At 37.9% G+C, this 16497-nt stretch overlaps 1 protein-coding gene across 12 annotated transcripts in view; it reads right to left on the reverse strand.

The window, feature by feature from the left end:
• The window catches only part of KHDRBS2 (KH RNA binding domain containing, signal transduction associated 2), a 768231-nt gene that overhangs the window by 587262 nt on the left and 164472 nt on the right, over window positions 1-16497 (reverse strand). For all 12 annotated transcript variants that reach the window (XR_003508070.1, XR_003508065.1, XR_003508069.1 and 9 more), the window contains exon 2: window positions 13379-13506. Coding sequence is in view for 7 of the 12 variants with exons in the window: in XM_027524587.1 (XP_027380388.1) it covers window positions 13379-13506 (128 nt within the window). In the remaining 5 variants the exon portion in view is untranslated. The remainder of the gene's footprint in view (window positions 1-13378; window positions 13507-16497) is intronic.

Below are 16497 nucleotides of genomic sequence, written 5' to 3' on the forward strand. Positions count from 1 at the left end.
CAAAGGAGAAAAGGAAAGATATAAGCATCAGAATGCACAGTTCCAAAGAAGAGCAAGGAGAGATAAGAAAGCCTTCTTCAGCGATCTGCAAAGAAATAGAGGAAAACAAAACAATGGGAAAGACTATACATCTCTTCCAGAAAATTAGAGATGCCAAGGGAACATTTCATGCAAAGATAGGCTCGAAATAGGAGAGAAATGGTATAGACCTGACAGAAGCAGAAGATATCAAGAAAAGTTGGAAAGAATACACAGTAGAACTGTACAAAAGAGATCTTCATGACTAAGATAATCACGATGGTGTAATCACTCACCTAGAGCCAGATATACTGGAATGCAAAGTCAAGTGTACCTTAGACAGCGTCACTACAAACAAAGATAGTGGAGGTGATGGAATTCCAGTTGAGCTATTTCAAATCCTGGAAGATGATGTTGTCAAAGTGCTGCACTCAATATGCCAACAAATTTGGAAAACTCAGCAGTGGCCACAGGACTGAAAAAGGTCAGTTTTCATTCCAATTCCAAAGAAAGGCAATGCCAAAGAATGTTCAAACTACTGCACAGTTGCACTCATCTCAGTTCAGTTCAGTTCAGTCACTCAGTCGTGTCCGACTTTTTGCGACCCCATGAATCACAGCATGCCAGGCTTCCCTGTCCATCACCAACTCCCAGAGTTCACTCAGACTCACGTCCATCAGGTCAGTGATGCCAACCAGCCATCTCATCCTCTGTCGTCCCCTTCTCCTCCTGCCCCTAATCCCTCCCAGCATCAGAGTCTTTTCCAATGAGTCAACTCTTCACATGAGGTAGCCAAAGTACTGGAGTTTCAGCTTTAGCATCATTCCTTCCAAAGAAATCCCAGGGCTGATCTCCTTCAGAATGGACTGGTTGGATCTCCTTGCAGACCAAGCGACTCTCAAGAGTCTTCTCCAACACCACAGTTTAAAAGCATCAATTCATCGGCGCTCAGCCTTCTTCACAGTCCAACACTCATATCCATACATGACCACAGGAAAAACGATAGCCTTGACTAGACGAATCTTTGTTGGCAAAGTAATGTCTCTGCTTTTGAATATGCTATCTAGGTTGGTCATAACTTTCCTTCCAAGGAGTAAGCGTCTTTTAATTTCATGGCTGCAGTCACCATCTGCAGTGATTTTGGAGCCAAAAAAAAAAATAAAGGCTGACACTGTTTCCACTGTTTCCCCATCTATTTCCCATGAAGTGATGGGACCAGATGCCATGATCTTTGTTTTCTGAATGTTGAGCTTTAAGCCAACTTTTTCACTCTCCACTTTCACTTTCATCAAGAGGCTTTTGAGTTCCTCTTCACTTTCTGCCGTAAGGGTGGTGTCATCTGCATATCTGAGATTATTGATATTTCTCCCGGCAATCTTGATTCCAGCTTGTGCTTCTTCCAGCCCAGCGTTTCTCATGATGTACTCTGTATATAAGTTAAATAAGCAGGGTGACAATATACAGCCTTGACGTTCTCCTTTTCCTATTTGGAACCAGTCTGCTGTTCCATATCCAGTTCTAACTGTTGCTTCCTGACCTTCATATAGATTTCTCAAAAGGCAGATCAGGTGGTCTGGTATTCCCATCTCTTTCAGAATTTTCCAGTTTATTGTGATCCACACTCATCTCACAGGCTAGTAAAGTAATGCTCAAAATTCTCGAAGCCAGGCTTCAGCAATACGTGAAATGTGAACTTCCAGATGTTCTAGCTGGTTTTAGAAAAGGCAGAGGAACCAGAGATCAAAGTGCCAACATCCGCTGGATCATGGAAAAAGCAAGAGAGTTTCAAAAAACATATATTTCTGCTTTATTGACTATGTCAAAGCCTTTGACTGTGTGGATCACAATAAACTGTGGAGGACTGATCCTGAAGCTGAAACTCCAATACTTTGGCCACCTTACGCAAAGAGTTGACTCATTGGAAAAGTCTCTGATGATGGGAGGGATTGGGTCGGGAGGAGAAGGGGACAACAGAGCATCAGATGGCTGAATGGCATTACCGACTTGATGGACATGAGTTTGGGTGACCTCCGGGGGTTGGTGATGGGCAGGGAGGCCTGGTGTGCTGCCATTCATGGGGTCGCAAAGAGTTGGACATGACTGAGCGACTGAACTGAATATACATGTTTCAATGCTATTCTCTCATATCATCCCAACCTCGCCTTCTCCCACATAGTCCAAAAGTCTGTTCTTTACATTTGTGTCTATTTTGCTGTCTTGCATTTGGGTAGTTATTAACGTCTTTCTAAATTCCATATATATGTGTTAATATACTGCATTGGTGTTTGTCTTTCCGGCTAACTTCATTCTGTGTAATAGTCTCCAGTTTCATCCACCTCATTAGAACGGACTCAAACATTTTTTTTTTTTTTTTAATAGCTGAGTAGTATTCCATTGTGTATACGTACCACTGCTTTCTTATCCATTCTTCTGCTGATGGACATTTAGGTTGCTTTCATGTCCTAGCTATTGTAAACAGTGCTGCAATGAATATTGGAGTACATGTGTCTCTTTCAATTCTGGTTTCCTCAGTGTGTAGCCCAGCAGTGGGATTGCTGGGTCATAAGGCAGTTCTATTTCCAGTTTTTAAAGGAATCTCCACACTGTTCTCCATAGTGGCTGTACTAGTTTGCATTGCCACCAACAGTGTAAGAGGGTTCCCTTTTCTCCACAACCTCTACAACATTTATTGTTTGTAGACTATTTGATAGCAGTTATTCTGACCAGTGTGAGATTGTTTTCATTTCACTGTTGTTTTCATTTGCATTTCTCTGATAATGAGTGATATTGAGCATCATTTAATGTGTTTGTTAGCCATCTGTGTGTCTTCCTTGAAGAGATGTCTGTTTAGTTCTTTTGCCCATTTTTGACTGAGTTATTTATTTTTCTGGAATTGAGCTGCATGAGCTACTTGTATATTTTGGAGATTGTCAGTTGCTTCACTTGCTGTTATTTTTTCTCATTCTGAAGGCTTTCTTTTTCATCTTGCCTATAGTTTCCTTCATTCTGCAAAAACTTTTAAAGTACTAAACTAATTTTGTATTTCTATAATGAAACTATATATGTGTATAGTTTATTTTGTGTGTAATATGTTGTTAAAACACATTTGGTAATATTTGTGTAACATTTTCATTGCAATAAAATAAATACAAAATAAAATTTACTATTTAAAAAGTGGAATTTAGTGGCATTAATTAGATTCACAAGGTTGTGAAATCACAGCACATCCATTCCCAGAACTTTTTCATCTTACCAAAGAGAAACTCTACATACATTAAACACAAATACTCCATCCATCTCCCTCCACAGCCCCTGAGGACCTCGCTTCCACTTTCAGCATCTATGAACGTGCCTGTTCTAAATATCTTTCTTAAGTGGAATCATACAATATTTGTCCTCTCGTGTCTGACTTTTTCTCTTATTAATGTGTTTTTCAGTCACTCAGTTCAGTTCAGTTCAGTTGCTTAGTCGTGTCCGACTCTTTGTGACCACATGAATCGCAGCACGCCAGGTCTCCCTGTCCATCACCAATTCCCGGAGTTCACTCAAACTCACCTCCATCGAGTCGGTGATGCCATCTCATCCTCTGTCGTCCCCTTTTCCTCCCGCCCCCAATCCCTCCCAGCATCAGAGTCTTTTCCAATAAGTCAGCTCTTGGCATGAAGTGGACAAAGTACTGGAGTCAGTCACTCAGTCATGTCCAAATCTTTGTGATCCCATGGACTGCAGCTTGCCAGGGTTCTCTGCCCTTCATTATCTCCCAGACTTTGTTCAAACTCATCTACACTGAGTTGAAGATGCCATCAAACCACCCCATTCACTGTCACCCTCTTCTACTCCTGCCCTCAATCTTTCCCAGAATCAGGATTTTTTCCAATGAGTTGGCTCTTCTTATCAGGTAGCAAAAGTACTGGAGCTTCAACTCCAGCATCAGTCCCTCTAGTGAATATCCAGTATTGGTTTTCTCTAGGATTGACTGATTTGATCTCCTTGCAGCTCAAGGGACTCTCAAGTGTGTTCTCCAAGACCACAGTTCAAAAGCATCAATTTTTCGACAGTCAGCTTTCTTTATGGTCCATCCATACATGACTACTGGAAAAACCTTAGCTTTGACTGATGGACTTTTGTTGGCAAAGTAATGCCTCTGTTTTTTTAATATGATGTCTAGGTTGGTCATAGCTTTTCTTTCAAGGAGTAAGCATCTTTTAATTTAATGGCTGCAATCACCATCCCCAGTGATTTTGGAGCCAAATAAAATAATGTCTGTCACTGTTTCCATTGTTTCTCCATCTATTTGTCAATAAATTATGGAACTGGATGCCATGATCTTAGTTTTTTTCAAGGATGAGTTTTAGGTCAGCCTTTTCAGTCTTCTCTTTCACATTCATCAAGAGACTCTACTTCCTCTTCACTTCCTGCCATTAGGATAGTGCCATCTGCATATATGAGGTTACTGTTATTTCTTCTGGCAATCTTCATTTCAACTTGAGCTTCCTCCAGCCTGGCATTTTGCATAATGTACTCTGCATAGAAGTTAAATAAGCAGGGTGACAATATACAGCACTGATGTACTTCTTTCCCAATTTGGAACCAGTCCACTGTTTCATGTCCAGTTCTAAGTGTTGCTTCTTGGACTGCATTCAGGTTTCTCAGGAGACAGGTAAGGTGGTCTGGTATTCCCATCTCTTTAAGAATTTTTCACAGATTGTTGTGATCCACACAGTCAAAAGCTTAGCATAGTCAATAAAGCAGAAGTAGATGTTTTTCTGGAATTTTCTTGCCTTTTCTATGATCCAAGGAATGTTGGCAATTTGATCTTTTGTTCCTCCACCTTTTCTAAATTCAGCTTGTACATCTGGAATTTCTTGGTTCATGTACTATTGAAGCCTAGGTTGAAGGATTTTGAGCATTACCTTGCTAGCATGTGAAATGAGTGCAATTGTGAAGTATTCTGAACATTATTTGACATTGCCCTTCTTTGGAATTGAAATGAAAACTGACCTTTTCCAGTCCTGTGACCACTGCTGAGTTTTCCATATTTGCTGGCATATTGAGTGCAGCACTTTAACAACATCATCTTTTAGGACTTTAAATAGTTTAGCTGAAATTCTATCACCTCCACTAGCTTTGTTTGTAGTGATGCTTCCTAAGGCCCACTTGACTTTGCATTCCAGGATGTCTGGCTCTAGGTGAGTGATCACACCATCATGGTTATCCAGGTCACTAAGACCTTTATTTATTTATTTATATTTTTTACAGTTTTCTGTGTATTCTTGCCACCTCTTCTTAATATCTTCTGCTTCTGCTGGGTCCATACCATTTCTGTCCTTTATTGTGCCTATTTTTACATGAAATGTTCCCTTGGTAACTCTGATTTTCATGAAGGGATCTCTAGTCTTTCCCATTCTTCTGTTTTCCTCAATTTCTTTGCATTGTTCACTTAAGAAAGCTTTATCATCTCTCTTTGCTATTCTTTGGAACTCTGAATTAAGATGAGTATATCTTTCTTTTCTTCCTTTGGAGAAATACCTATACCTGGAGGAATAGGTATCTCTTGACCTTAACTTTGCTTTCCAGTACCCTGTGATGTAAGGGACATCTTTTTTGGTGTTAGTTCTAGAAAGTATTTTAGGTCTTCATAGAACTTCTTCAGTTGCAGCTTCTTTGGCATTAGTGATTATGGCATAGACTTGGATTACTGTAATGTTGTAATGGTTTGCCTTAGAAACAAACCAAGATCACTCTCGAATTTTTGAGATTGTGCCCAACTACTTCATTTTGAACTCCTTTTTTTTTTTTTTTTCCACTATGAGGGCTACTTCATTTCTTTTAAGGGATTCTTACCCACACTAGTAGATATAATGGTAATCTAAATTAAATTCACCCATTCCTGTCCATTTTAGTTCACTGATCATTAAAATATCAATGTTCACTCTTGCCATCTCCTATTTGACCACTTCCAATTTACCTTGATTCAATAAATATTTATCCATGTGTTAACATGTATCCAAATTTCATCATTCTTTATGGCTGAATAATATTCCATTGTGTATATACCACATTTTGTGTAACCATGCATCACCTGAGGATATTTGAGTTGTTTCTGTCTTTTGGCACTTGTGAATAATGGTGCTGTGAATATTTATATACAACATTTGGTAACATTTTTAACGTTTTTGGATTGATATTCATAATTTAATTATTGATATACTTGTAAAACCCATATATTTAAAGAAAATTCCTCATAAAATGGTAGAAATATAAATATGTTACACAAATTTCTTTTGGTTGCTTGTGTGCTAAGTCACTTCAGTCATCCAACTATTTGAGACCCTATGGACTTTAGCCCACCAGGTTCTTATGCTCATAGTATGTTCCAGGCAAGAATACTAGAGTGTGTTGCTGTGCCCTGCTCCATGGAAAATTTCCTACCCAGGGACTGAATGTACATCTCTTATGTCTCTTGCATTGGCAGGTGGGTTCTTTACCACTAGTGCCATTTGGGAAGCTCAAATTTCTTTCAACAACTACTTAAATTTGAAAAAGTAAATAAAAGTCACTCACAACTTTTCTACATGCATCTAAATTTTTTTCAAGTAATTGGTTGTAGTCAGGTCCTAACTTAGTATTATAAGTAGTAATAATCCCTTATCTAAATGTTTCTGGAGGTAAGGAGGAGATGCATTAATTTCTATTTCTTGTACCCTTTCCAGAGAAAGTTTTTTCTTCCCACGCCAATCTCAAGGTATTTAATAGTGCTTGAATTTATATCAAATTTGCTTGTTTCGATATGTCAGTATGTCCTTCAAAGTCAATAATAATATGAGAATTCATTCAATTTATGATGTAATACCTCTTGATCTTACCAGTGATCTTTCTCCTCTACCCTCTTGAAAATCTGTCTACATAAAAATCCATTTCTACCAAAACATCAAAACAAATGGCAGAAGGCCCATCTATGCTCTATTGGGTATAGAAAAATTTACTGAAAGGTCACTGAATTAAACAAATGAACAATGACTCACAGGAAGACTGGCAAGATTATAGAAGGGATGTGGGAGTGAAGATCCTTTGGTTCTCAAAGGACCCCTGAGCAAGGATACCTGTTTGGACACATTTCAAAAGGCACTAGATTTTAACTATCCTTTTGAAATAGTTTCCAGTTTTACAGTTAAGGGTGAGTGTGAAATAAACTGGAGGAACAGAAACAGTAGGTTAAAACAGACTGAAGGTGACCTAGAAGGTGTAGATTCAGAAAAGAAGGTGAGGTCATTTTGTGAAGTGTAAGCACACATTTCATGAGGATGTACTGAGCTCCTAAAAAAGAGGGGAGGGAAAGGCATATTCAACTCAATATTAGGAACACATGGGTCAAAGAAGACAAAGAGGTTTAAGTGCTGAATGGGAAAATGGGATTTAAATACATGAGATGAGCATTAATTTAAAAGTCGTTGGAAAAAATAAACACTAGACAGAATATCTATGCAAATTTCTAAATTTTGCTGGAAAATAGGGTTATTTCAACTTCCTCTCTATTTAAGAGAATGCACTGTATAAGCACGTTGGAATTATTTTCTTTCTCTCATCAAAAATGTAACACTTCACCTAGGAGAGTCATTATCTTCTCAATTAAGATTTAAATTCACAAGAGATCAGGAAACTGATATGAATGAAACCAAAATCGGAAGACCATCAAATCCTCTTTTCTGTTTCCTTTAGAAACATAAAAAACAACTGATACTATGCAGCTGTCTCCAAGAAAGATAAAACAAGCTTAAGATGTAAGCTACACAGTGGCTTTTAAAAAACCACATTGCTTTTATTTCCAATATTCTGGGAGGTGGGTCATAGAGGATCCTGCTGTGATGTATGTCAGAGAGTGTTTTGCCTATGTTCTCCTCTAGGAGTTTTATAGTTTCTGGTCTTAGGTTTAGATCTTTAATCCATTTTGAGTTTATTTTGTGTATGGTGTTAGAAAGTGCTCTAGTTTCATTCTTTTACAAGTGGTTGACCAGTTTTCCCAGCACCACTTGTTAAAGAGATTATCTTTAATCCCTTGTATATTCTTGCCTCCTTTGTCAAAGATAAGGTGTCCATATGTGCGTGGATTTATCTCTGGGCTTTCTATTTTGTTCCATTGATCTATATTTCTGTCTTTGTGCCAGTACCATACTGTCTTACCCCAATGTTCATCGCAGCACTGTTTATAATAGCCAGGACATGGAAGCAACCTAGATGTCCATCAACAGATGAATGGATAAGAAAGCTGTGGTACATATACACAATGGAGTATTACTCAGCCATTAAAAAGAATACATTTGAATCAGTTCTAATGAGGTGGATGAAACTGGAGCCTATTATACAGAGTGAAGTAAGCCAGAAAGAAAAACACCAATACAGTATACTAATGCATATATATGGAATTTAGAAAAATGGTAACAATAACCCTGTGTACGAGACAGCAAAAGAGACACTGATGTATAGAACAGTCTTATGGATTCTGTGGGAGAGGGAGAGGGTGGGATGATTTGGGAGAATGGCATTGAAATACGTATAATATCATATATGGAACGAGTCGCCAGTCCAGGTTCGATACATAGTACTGGATGCTTGGGGCTGGTGCACTGGGATGACCCAGAGGGATGATATAGGGAGGGAGGAGGGAGGAGGGTTCAGGATGGGGAACACACGTATACCTGTGGTGGATTCATTTCGATATTTGGCAAAACCAATACAATATTGTAAAGTTTAAACATAAAATAAAATTAAAACAAACAAACAAACACACTGCTTAGAAAAATAGAGTTGTTTCTAAACTGGTAAGTGTAATTCTGGGTCTGAAATGTGGTTACAGTTTTCACAATTAGTAATGTTGGGTTTATATTAACCATTCTTAAATGTTCTGATAATTACTCACAAAGTTAGGAAGAAAGAGAGAGAGAAAAAAAAACTCATCAAGGCTTTGGATTTCGGTTTTCACCTTTAGAAGTACAAAGAAGGAAACAGGCAGGCTGTGCAGAATGCTTCCCACCAGACACAGAAGGCAGTCCCACTTTCTGGGACCAAACAGGCAAACACAAAATACAGAGCAAGCACAGCACTTTTGAACATATTTTGGAACTTTAATTTCTGCATCAATTTACATAAGAAATTGATTTCAAAAGCAGCACTGGAGAACATGGCTGCTTTGATCTTAAAAGGGGCCAAATTTGGGGGCTGATTTACACTCCTGGTAGTTTATTGCTTTAAAAACTTGTAAGTAACTGGAGTTGAGAAATGAAAAGTGGGCCTTGGGGTAAACTTAATTGAATAAAATATCTGATATTTTTCAGAGGATTCTGAAGGCAACATCATAAAATGTAATTTTAAAAGACATTGAGCAACTGAATTGCCCATGTGGATGAACAGGTACCATAGTAACAAGCAGACCTCCAGCAGGTGGAATAGCACCGCCTACCTTTCGACACACGTCACTGTGCCCATGCACGTGGTACTCATCCTTTGAGCAGAACAAAACAGAGTGCAGCATCTGACATTTTGTGTATCTTACTTCCCTAGGTACTGTAAGGTACTTGTTTGTTGAGATCAAGAAATTTTGGCCTTTTTTTTTTTTTTTTTTCTTTTTCATTCTCTTTTAAAATTTTCATTGGGGTACAGCTGATTTACACTGTTGTGATATTTTCTTCTGTACGGCAAAGTGAATCAGTTATGTGTGCTTGCCTATACTCAGTTGCTTAGTCATGTCCAGCTCTTTGCAGCCCCATGAACTGTAGCCCACCAAGTCCCTCTGTCCATGGGATTATCCCATGGACAAGAATACTGAAGTGGGTTGCCATTTCCTCCTCCAGGGTATCTTCCTGACTCGGGGATCAAACCCACATCTCCTGCATCAGCAGGCATATTCTTTGCCACTGAGGCACATGGAGATCCTATGAATCATATATCCATATATCCACTCTTCTTTACATTCTTTTCCCATGTAGGACATTACAGAGTATTGAGTAGAATTCCCTGTACTATACAGTAGGTTCTTGCTGATTATCTATTTTTTAAATCATTTTATATATAGTCATGTGTACATGTCAATCCCCATCTTCAAGGATGAATATGTCTTCATTAATACCAAATTTATACCCCAAGGTTCAGTTTTGTTCTTTTTCTGTATATATCATCACTTTGCATGCCAACACTAAATTATAATGCCATCTTTGAAGACACTTTCAAAAACAACTAAACTCAATACACATATTTCAAACACTACAAACAACATAAAAAGCCATGACCAAGTTCACATGTGCAAAGTTTACAGACAAAAACAGTGAGTTACAGCCACCAACAACCTGATAGAGACTGCATACTGATTCTAAGATGTGTAAGAGCTGGAAACATCCAGATTTGAAAAAAAAACTAAATTAATATTGGACTATAGAGTACGTCTTTGAATTCAGATAGAAAGAGCTAATGTTAAAGGTGGTGAATTTTCCACATGAATCTCAGGATCATAGAGTAACATAATGATTGATGTTGCCTCCTTAGAGACATGATTATGAAGAAATAAAGGCTCTGATTCTAAAACATTTTCAAATGTAAACAACGGATGTATAAAGTCTATTTATTTACTAACCTTACTACGAATAAAAACATTGAAAACAAACAAGAAAAACAGTCCACGAAAATAATTTGGTAACATAGCACATTTTCTCCAAATTAAGTGATTAATCACAAAACATTAGATAAATCATTCTTAATTTGTTTGTAAAGCATTCTTATGTTTTTTATTATTTAAAATCTTAAAGTTCTCTCAATTCTTTGACTTACTGAATTAAATCAGTAAATTAACTTGAATTAGAGTCTAACTGAAAGAAAATCTATCCAAAAAAGCCAAGTAGTAAAATTAGGATAAGGCCATTTCTTCAAGTATGCCCCTAATTCTTCTTTGCTCTTTGTATGGGAGGACAGTGTCATTGCCACATAGACTGTCAGTATGCACAGCAGGTGTCAAGGGCAGAGACAGCCCTGGAGGAAGTTGAGAAGGCAATCCTAGCCCTGATGAGATACAAAGAGTAAGTCACTTTTTATTTTAAAAGAGTGAAACTTGAACCCATAAATACTGTTGTGTGCTGCTAAACAGTTCACAGGATCACACCACACTACATGTGCTACAGCTTACAGTACACAGCAAATACAGCTCAGGCTGAGTGCTTATAATCTTACCCCACAGCAGAGAATCATCACTTTAGAAATAATATACCTTTATCAAAAGGTTGATTTTAATTTTATTGTTACAGTATAAAAAGCAAAAACAAATGTAGGTCAAGTTGATAGATGATTGTGTTTGTCAGTATTCTTTTTTATGTAAAAGGTTCTAATATATGAAATTCATATCATTCATAAATAATTTGTTTGGCATTATATTCATAGAAACTGTACATTTTCTAAGGCATACATTGTTATTTGATAATATTCCATAAAACTATTAATCATTAGGAGCTATTATTTTTCATAATCTTCCACATTATACATGAAAAAGTAATGCAAAATGTGAGCATTACGGGGAAGGAGGAGGGAGGAGGGTTCAGGACGGGGAACATGTGTGTACCTGTGGCGGATTCATGTTGATATATGGCAAAATCAATACAATATTGTAAAGTTAAAAAATAAAATAAAATAAATGCAAAGACTCACAAAAAATAAAGGATTTAAAATAACATCAAATTTTAAAAGTATCCCATCACTTACACCATCATTTAGCATTATTTAGGACTTGAAATGCCAGCACATCTTGATCAGAGATTCAGAGCTGCATTTTATGAGAAGTAGATACTGAGTCTATTACAAGCTTTTCCATGTCCAAAGAATAGATAAGGATTATCCCAAGAAACAGTATCAAGTAATATATATATATTTAAATATATGATTTCAAGACTGAAGCTGTACTCCATCTAGACTTTAACAGTTTTAATTAACCAAGTTCCTTTAAAGAGTTACATTTGCCTTAAGACCCTATCATATTTCTACCTTATTTCATTATTATGTAAAATTTTTCATGTACATTTCTATGACAGGCCAACTTGATATTCATTAAAACAATTGTAAATTTAATAAAACTTAAATTACAAATACTGGAGAAGGCAATGGCACCCCACTCCAGTACTCTTGCCTGGAAAATCCCATGGATGGAGGAGCCTGGTGGGCTGCAGTCCATGGTGTCGCAAAGAGTCGGACACGACTGAGCGACTTCACTTTCACTTTTCACTTCTATGCACTGGAGAAGGAAATGGCAACCCACTCCAGTGTTCTTGCCTGGAGAATCCCAGGGACGGGGGAGCCTCTTGGGCTGCCGTCTATGGGGTCGCACAGAGTCGGACACGACTGAAGCGACTTAGCAGCAAATTATAAATACATATTCATTGTATGTGGTGATCTTGCAATAGTGTAAGTCTAGCTCAAAATAAGCACAAAATCCAAAAGCTTACATATCCAAAACCTCACCTGAAAGTTAAATGTTTTGATGTGCTGTTAACTTATTTGAAATAATTATAAACACACCTTCTACTTAATTATATTTACCAAAATTTATCATATTAGAAGCCATTTGGTAAACTATAGCATTTATTTCTGTACTCTTTCTTCTTAGGATAATTACATGGGCTTTCCTTCAAACTCTTCAGAAAGTTAACTACCAGCTTAAATGTTTGAGTTTCCATTTTTCTGCTTAGGCAATTTACTTGGAAAAAAAATAAGAAACTGTTTTCAACCATTGGAATATATGAACATAAATAATGAAAGCAAGCCATTGAATGCTATATTTTATAATCATGATTCTGGTGATAAAAACATCATGTAATGACAAAATATCTAATGAAAAGTTATTTTCAAGAGAATAATATCATAATCATTATATAAATGGACCCTGAATATAGAAGAGTAGAGGTTACAACCCAAGTGTCTAATAAAGATTATATTGCCTTCCTAGATAAAAAGATTCTCAGCTATTTGCCTCATGCTGTATATTTTGTAGAATTAATTCTACACTCTTATAATAAAATGTACATTTTAACATGAACCAAAACATTATTGATTGAGCATATTTGGACAAATTGCTGAACTACTTACATGTTAAATGATGAAAATATCTAATTTTGTTTCCTGTATTCACAGAATAAAGTGTTGCACCCATCAACAGAAAATTATTATACTTTCAAAGAGTTTTCCTTCTTCTATGTTAGTATCATATATTTGTATATATTAATAAAATGAAGATTTGCACATTTATTTCGTAACGGCAATGAACAAAACATCATCTTATTTTCATCATTTTTTTTAATTCAATGAGGTTAAAAAGCATATATTGTAGTACCTTTGGATACTGTTTGACAGGAATCAATACCCTTTCTGAGAGCTTTATATTTTTGTTGCTGATGACATCAAGATATTTCTCTTCTTCATCTTCACTTTTTCCATCAGAACCTTGAAATTTTTCAATTTCTGAAAACAAAATTCACAAGAAAAACATTAAATGAAATGTGAAACCATTATAAATATGCTGGTTGTTCTTATTACTCCTCTTATTAAATAAGATTTTGAAGAATCTTGATAAAGGCTGAAACAGCACCTTGGTGAATCACATCAATGCCACTATTGTCTGCACAATGATCTGTTCTCAACTGAAACTAAAAAGCAGTGATTGAAGATATGACTAATGTGAAAAAAAATGTGAATATATGGTCTAATGTGAAAAAAGGATGCATCTGATTAAAATTTAACATGTTCCAACAAAATTTGAGAAATATACCCTTGAAATATTTAAAAATATTTAAGCCAGCATAAATTTTCTAGGAGGAATGAAGAGAACAAGTATATTTTGAGGTTAAATGTTTCATTTTTATTCAAAATTGTTCCTAAGAAAACATAATTTAAAATAAAAATCATTCATTACCTATAATAGAGTAGTATAGATGAATAGAGATAAGTAGTAAAGAAAAGGCAGAGGAAAAAGAGATCAAATCGCCAACATCAATTGGATCAGCTGGATCATTGAAAAAGCGAGAAAGTTCCAGAAAAACATCTATTTAAGCTTTACTGACTATGCCAAAGTCTTTGACTGTGTATCACAACAAATTGTAGAAAATTCTGAAAGAGATGGGAATACCAGACCACCTGACTTGACTCTTGAGAAATCTGTATGCAGGTCAGGAAGCAACAGTTAGAACTGGACATGGAACAAGAGACTGGTTCCAAATCAGGAAAGGAGTACATCAAGGCTGCATATTGTCACCCTGCTTATTTAACTTATATGCAGAGTACCTCATGAGAAATGCTGGGTTGGATGAAATACAAGCTGGAATCAAGATTGCAGGGAGAAATATCAATAACCTCAGATATGCAGATGACACCACCCTTATGGCAGAAAGTGAAGAACTAAAGAGCCTCTTGGTGAAAATGAAAGAGGAGAGTTAAAAAGTTGGCTTAAAACTCAACATTCAGAAAACTAAGATCATGGCATCCAGTCCCGTCACTTAATGGAAAATAGATGGGGCAATAGTGGAAAGAGTGAGAGACTTTATTTTGGGGGGCTCCAAAATCACTGCAGATGGTGACTGCAGCCATGAAATTAAAAGATGCTTGCTCCTTGGGAGAAAATTTATGACCAACTTAGACAGCATATTAAAAAGCAGAGACATTACTTTGCCAACAAAGGTCCATCTGGTCAAAGCTTTGGTTTTTCCAGTAGTCATGTATGGATGTGAGAATTGGACTACAAAGAAAGCTGAGTGCCAAGCATTGGTGCTTTTGAATTCTGGTATTGGAGGAGACACTTGAGAGTCCCTTGGACTGCAAAAAAGACCCAACCAGTCTATCCAAATGGAAATAAGTCATAAATATTCATTGGAAGGACTGATGCTGAAGCTGAAACTCCAATACTTTGGCCACCTGATGGGAAGAACTGACTCATCTGAAAAGACCCTGATGCTGGGAAAGATTGAAGGCAGGAAGAGAAGGGGATGACAGAGGATGAGATGGTTGGATCTCAACACTGACTCAATGGATATGAGTTTGAATAAACTCCAGGAGTTTGTGATAGGCAGGGAATCCTGGCATACTGCAGTCCATGGGGTTGCAATGAGTCAGACACAACGGTGTGACTGAACTGAATTGAACTGAACTGAACTGGGAGATAAATAGTGCGATACCATATACCCCAAACAAACTTAAATACAATTAAAAAGGGGATATCATGAAATAGTCCTATAAAGAATTAAATCTGTAATTGATGTCACTCATATTCATCAACATGAAATTACCTACCTAGAGGTTTAAGAAGAACTGGTAACTTTCCCTATAAGAATGCTCCCAGGAGAAGAAGATGGCATAGAGTAGGCAGATGTGGAGTGCATCTCTCTCCAGGGATACATCATGAATCCACCTTCAGATACAGAAATGCATGCAGAACATCAGCTGAGAGCAGGCAGGAGTGCCTGACCAGTGAAAAAGAAAATATAGACCCACACAAAACTTGGTAAGACAAAGGAATTAGGGGGGACTAATTCTAGGACTGGACCTGCCCTCGGCAGTGGGGGGAACTGAAGCAGGGATCCAATCCCCACAGAGGGGCAATTGTCTAAGTCAGAAGAGAAACATTTAAGGCTGAGAGTGAAATAGGTGATCTGTGGCAGCCTAAATGGAATGAGAATCAGACAGTCCTTGCCACAGTCATTCATACACGAGGCAGGAACACGGATCTCCTGGAAGTGGCAGTGGCTGGGAACTGTAGTTTAGGGGTTGTGGAGCAGTCCCAGGGTGAGGGCTGCTGTTGACTGTGGAGAGATGGATAGAGGGGATGTGAGGGAGAAGATCGTGGTTGGAAATGCCTATGGAACAAAGCTAGGCAGCCATGGAAGGCAATACAGATGAGTGACGCGTAGGGGGTGGAGCCATCACAATAGCCTCTCTCTCTCCACACGAAAGTATCAGCAGCTGAACATTAGAGAGGCTGGCCCACCAAATGTCTGACACACTGAACTACAGAGCAGGACCCCACCCATGGTGCTCCTTTCAGTGACTGATGGGCCAAACTACAGAGTAGGACCCAAGTTGGGGGACCCCTCTCTGCGACTGACACTCAGAACAACAGAGAAGGACCCCAGGCAAGGGAATCTTCTAAATGCCTGAACGGGCGGACCTAGAGAGAAAGACTGGCCAGAGAGGTCTTCCAATCCCCAGCTACAAGAGGCTCGAAAAAAAGACTCTGATAGGGCCATAACTCCTGCCACAGAGGCAGTCTGTGTCCCTGCACACTCTTCACCACCAGGGTCTCCACAAGCCAAGAAGCGGCACCACCTTCATGCTCAACTCTCACTGGAGAAGAGCTGCCACAGGCAAAAAAAAAAAAAGAAGAAGAAGTCTTGTGTTTATGCACGCAGAGTCACTTCAGTCCTGTCTGACTCTGCAACCCTGTAGACTGTGGCCTGCCAGGCT

The sequence above is a fragment of the Bos indicus x Bos taurus genome, chromosome 23, assembly GCF_003369695.1.
Source record: "Bos indicus x Bos taurus breed Angus x Brahman F1 hybrid chromosome 23, Bos_hybrid_MaternalHap_v2.0, whole genome shotgun sequence".
Lineage (NCBI taxonomy): Eukaryota > Metazoa > Chordata > Mammalia > Artiodactyla > Bovidae > Bos > Bos indicus x Bos taurus.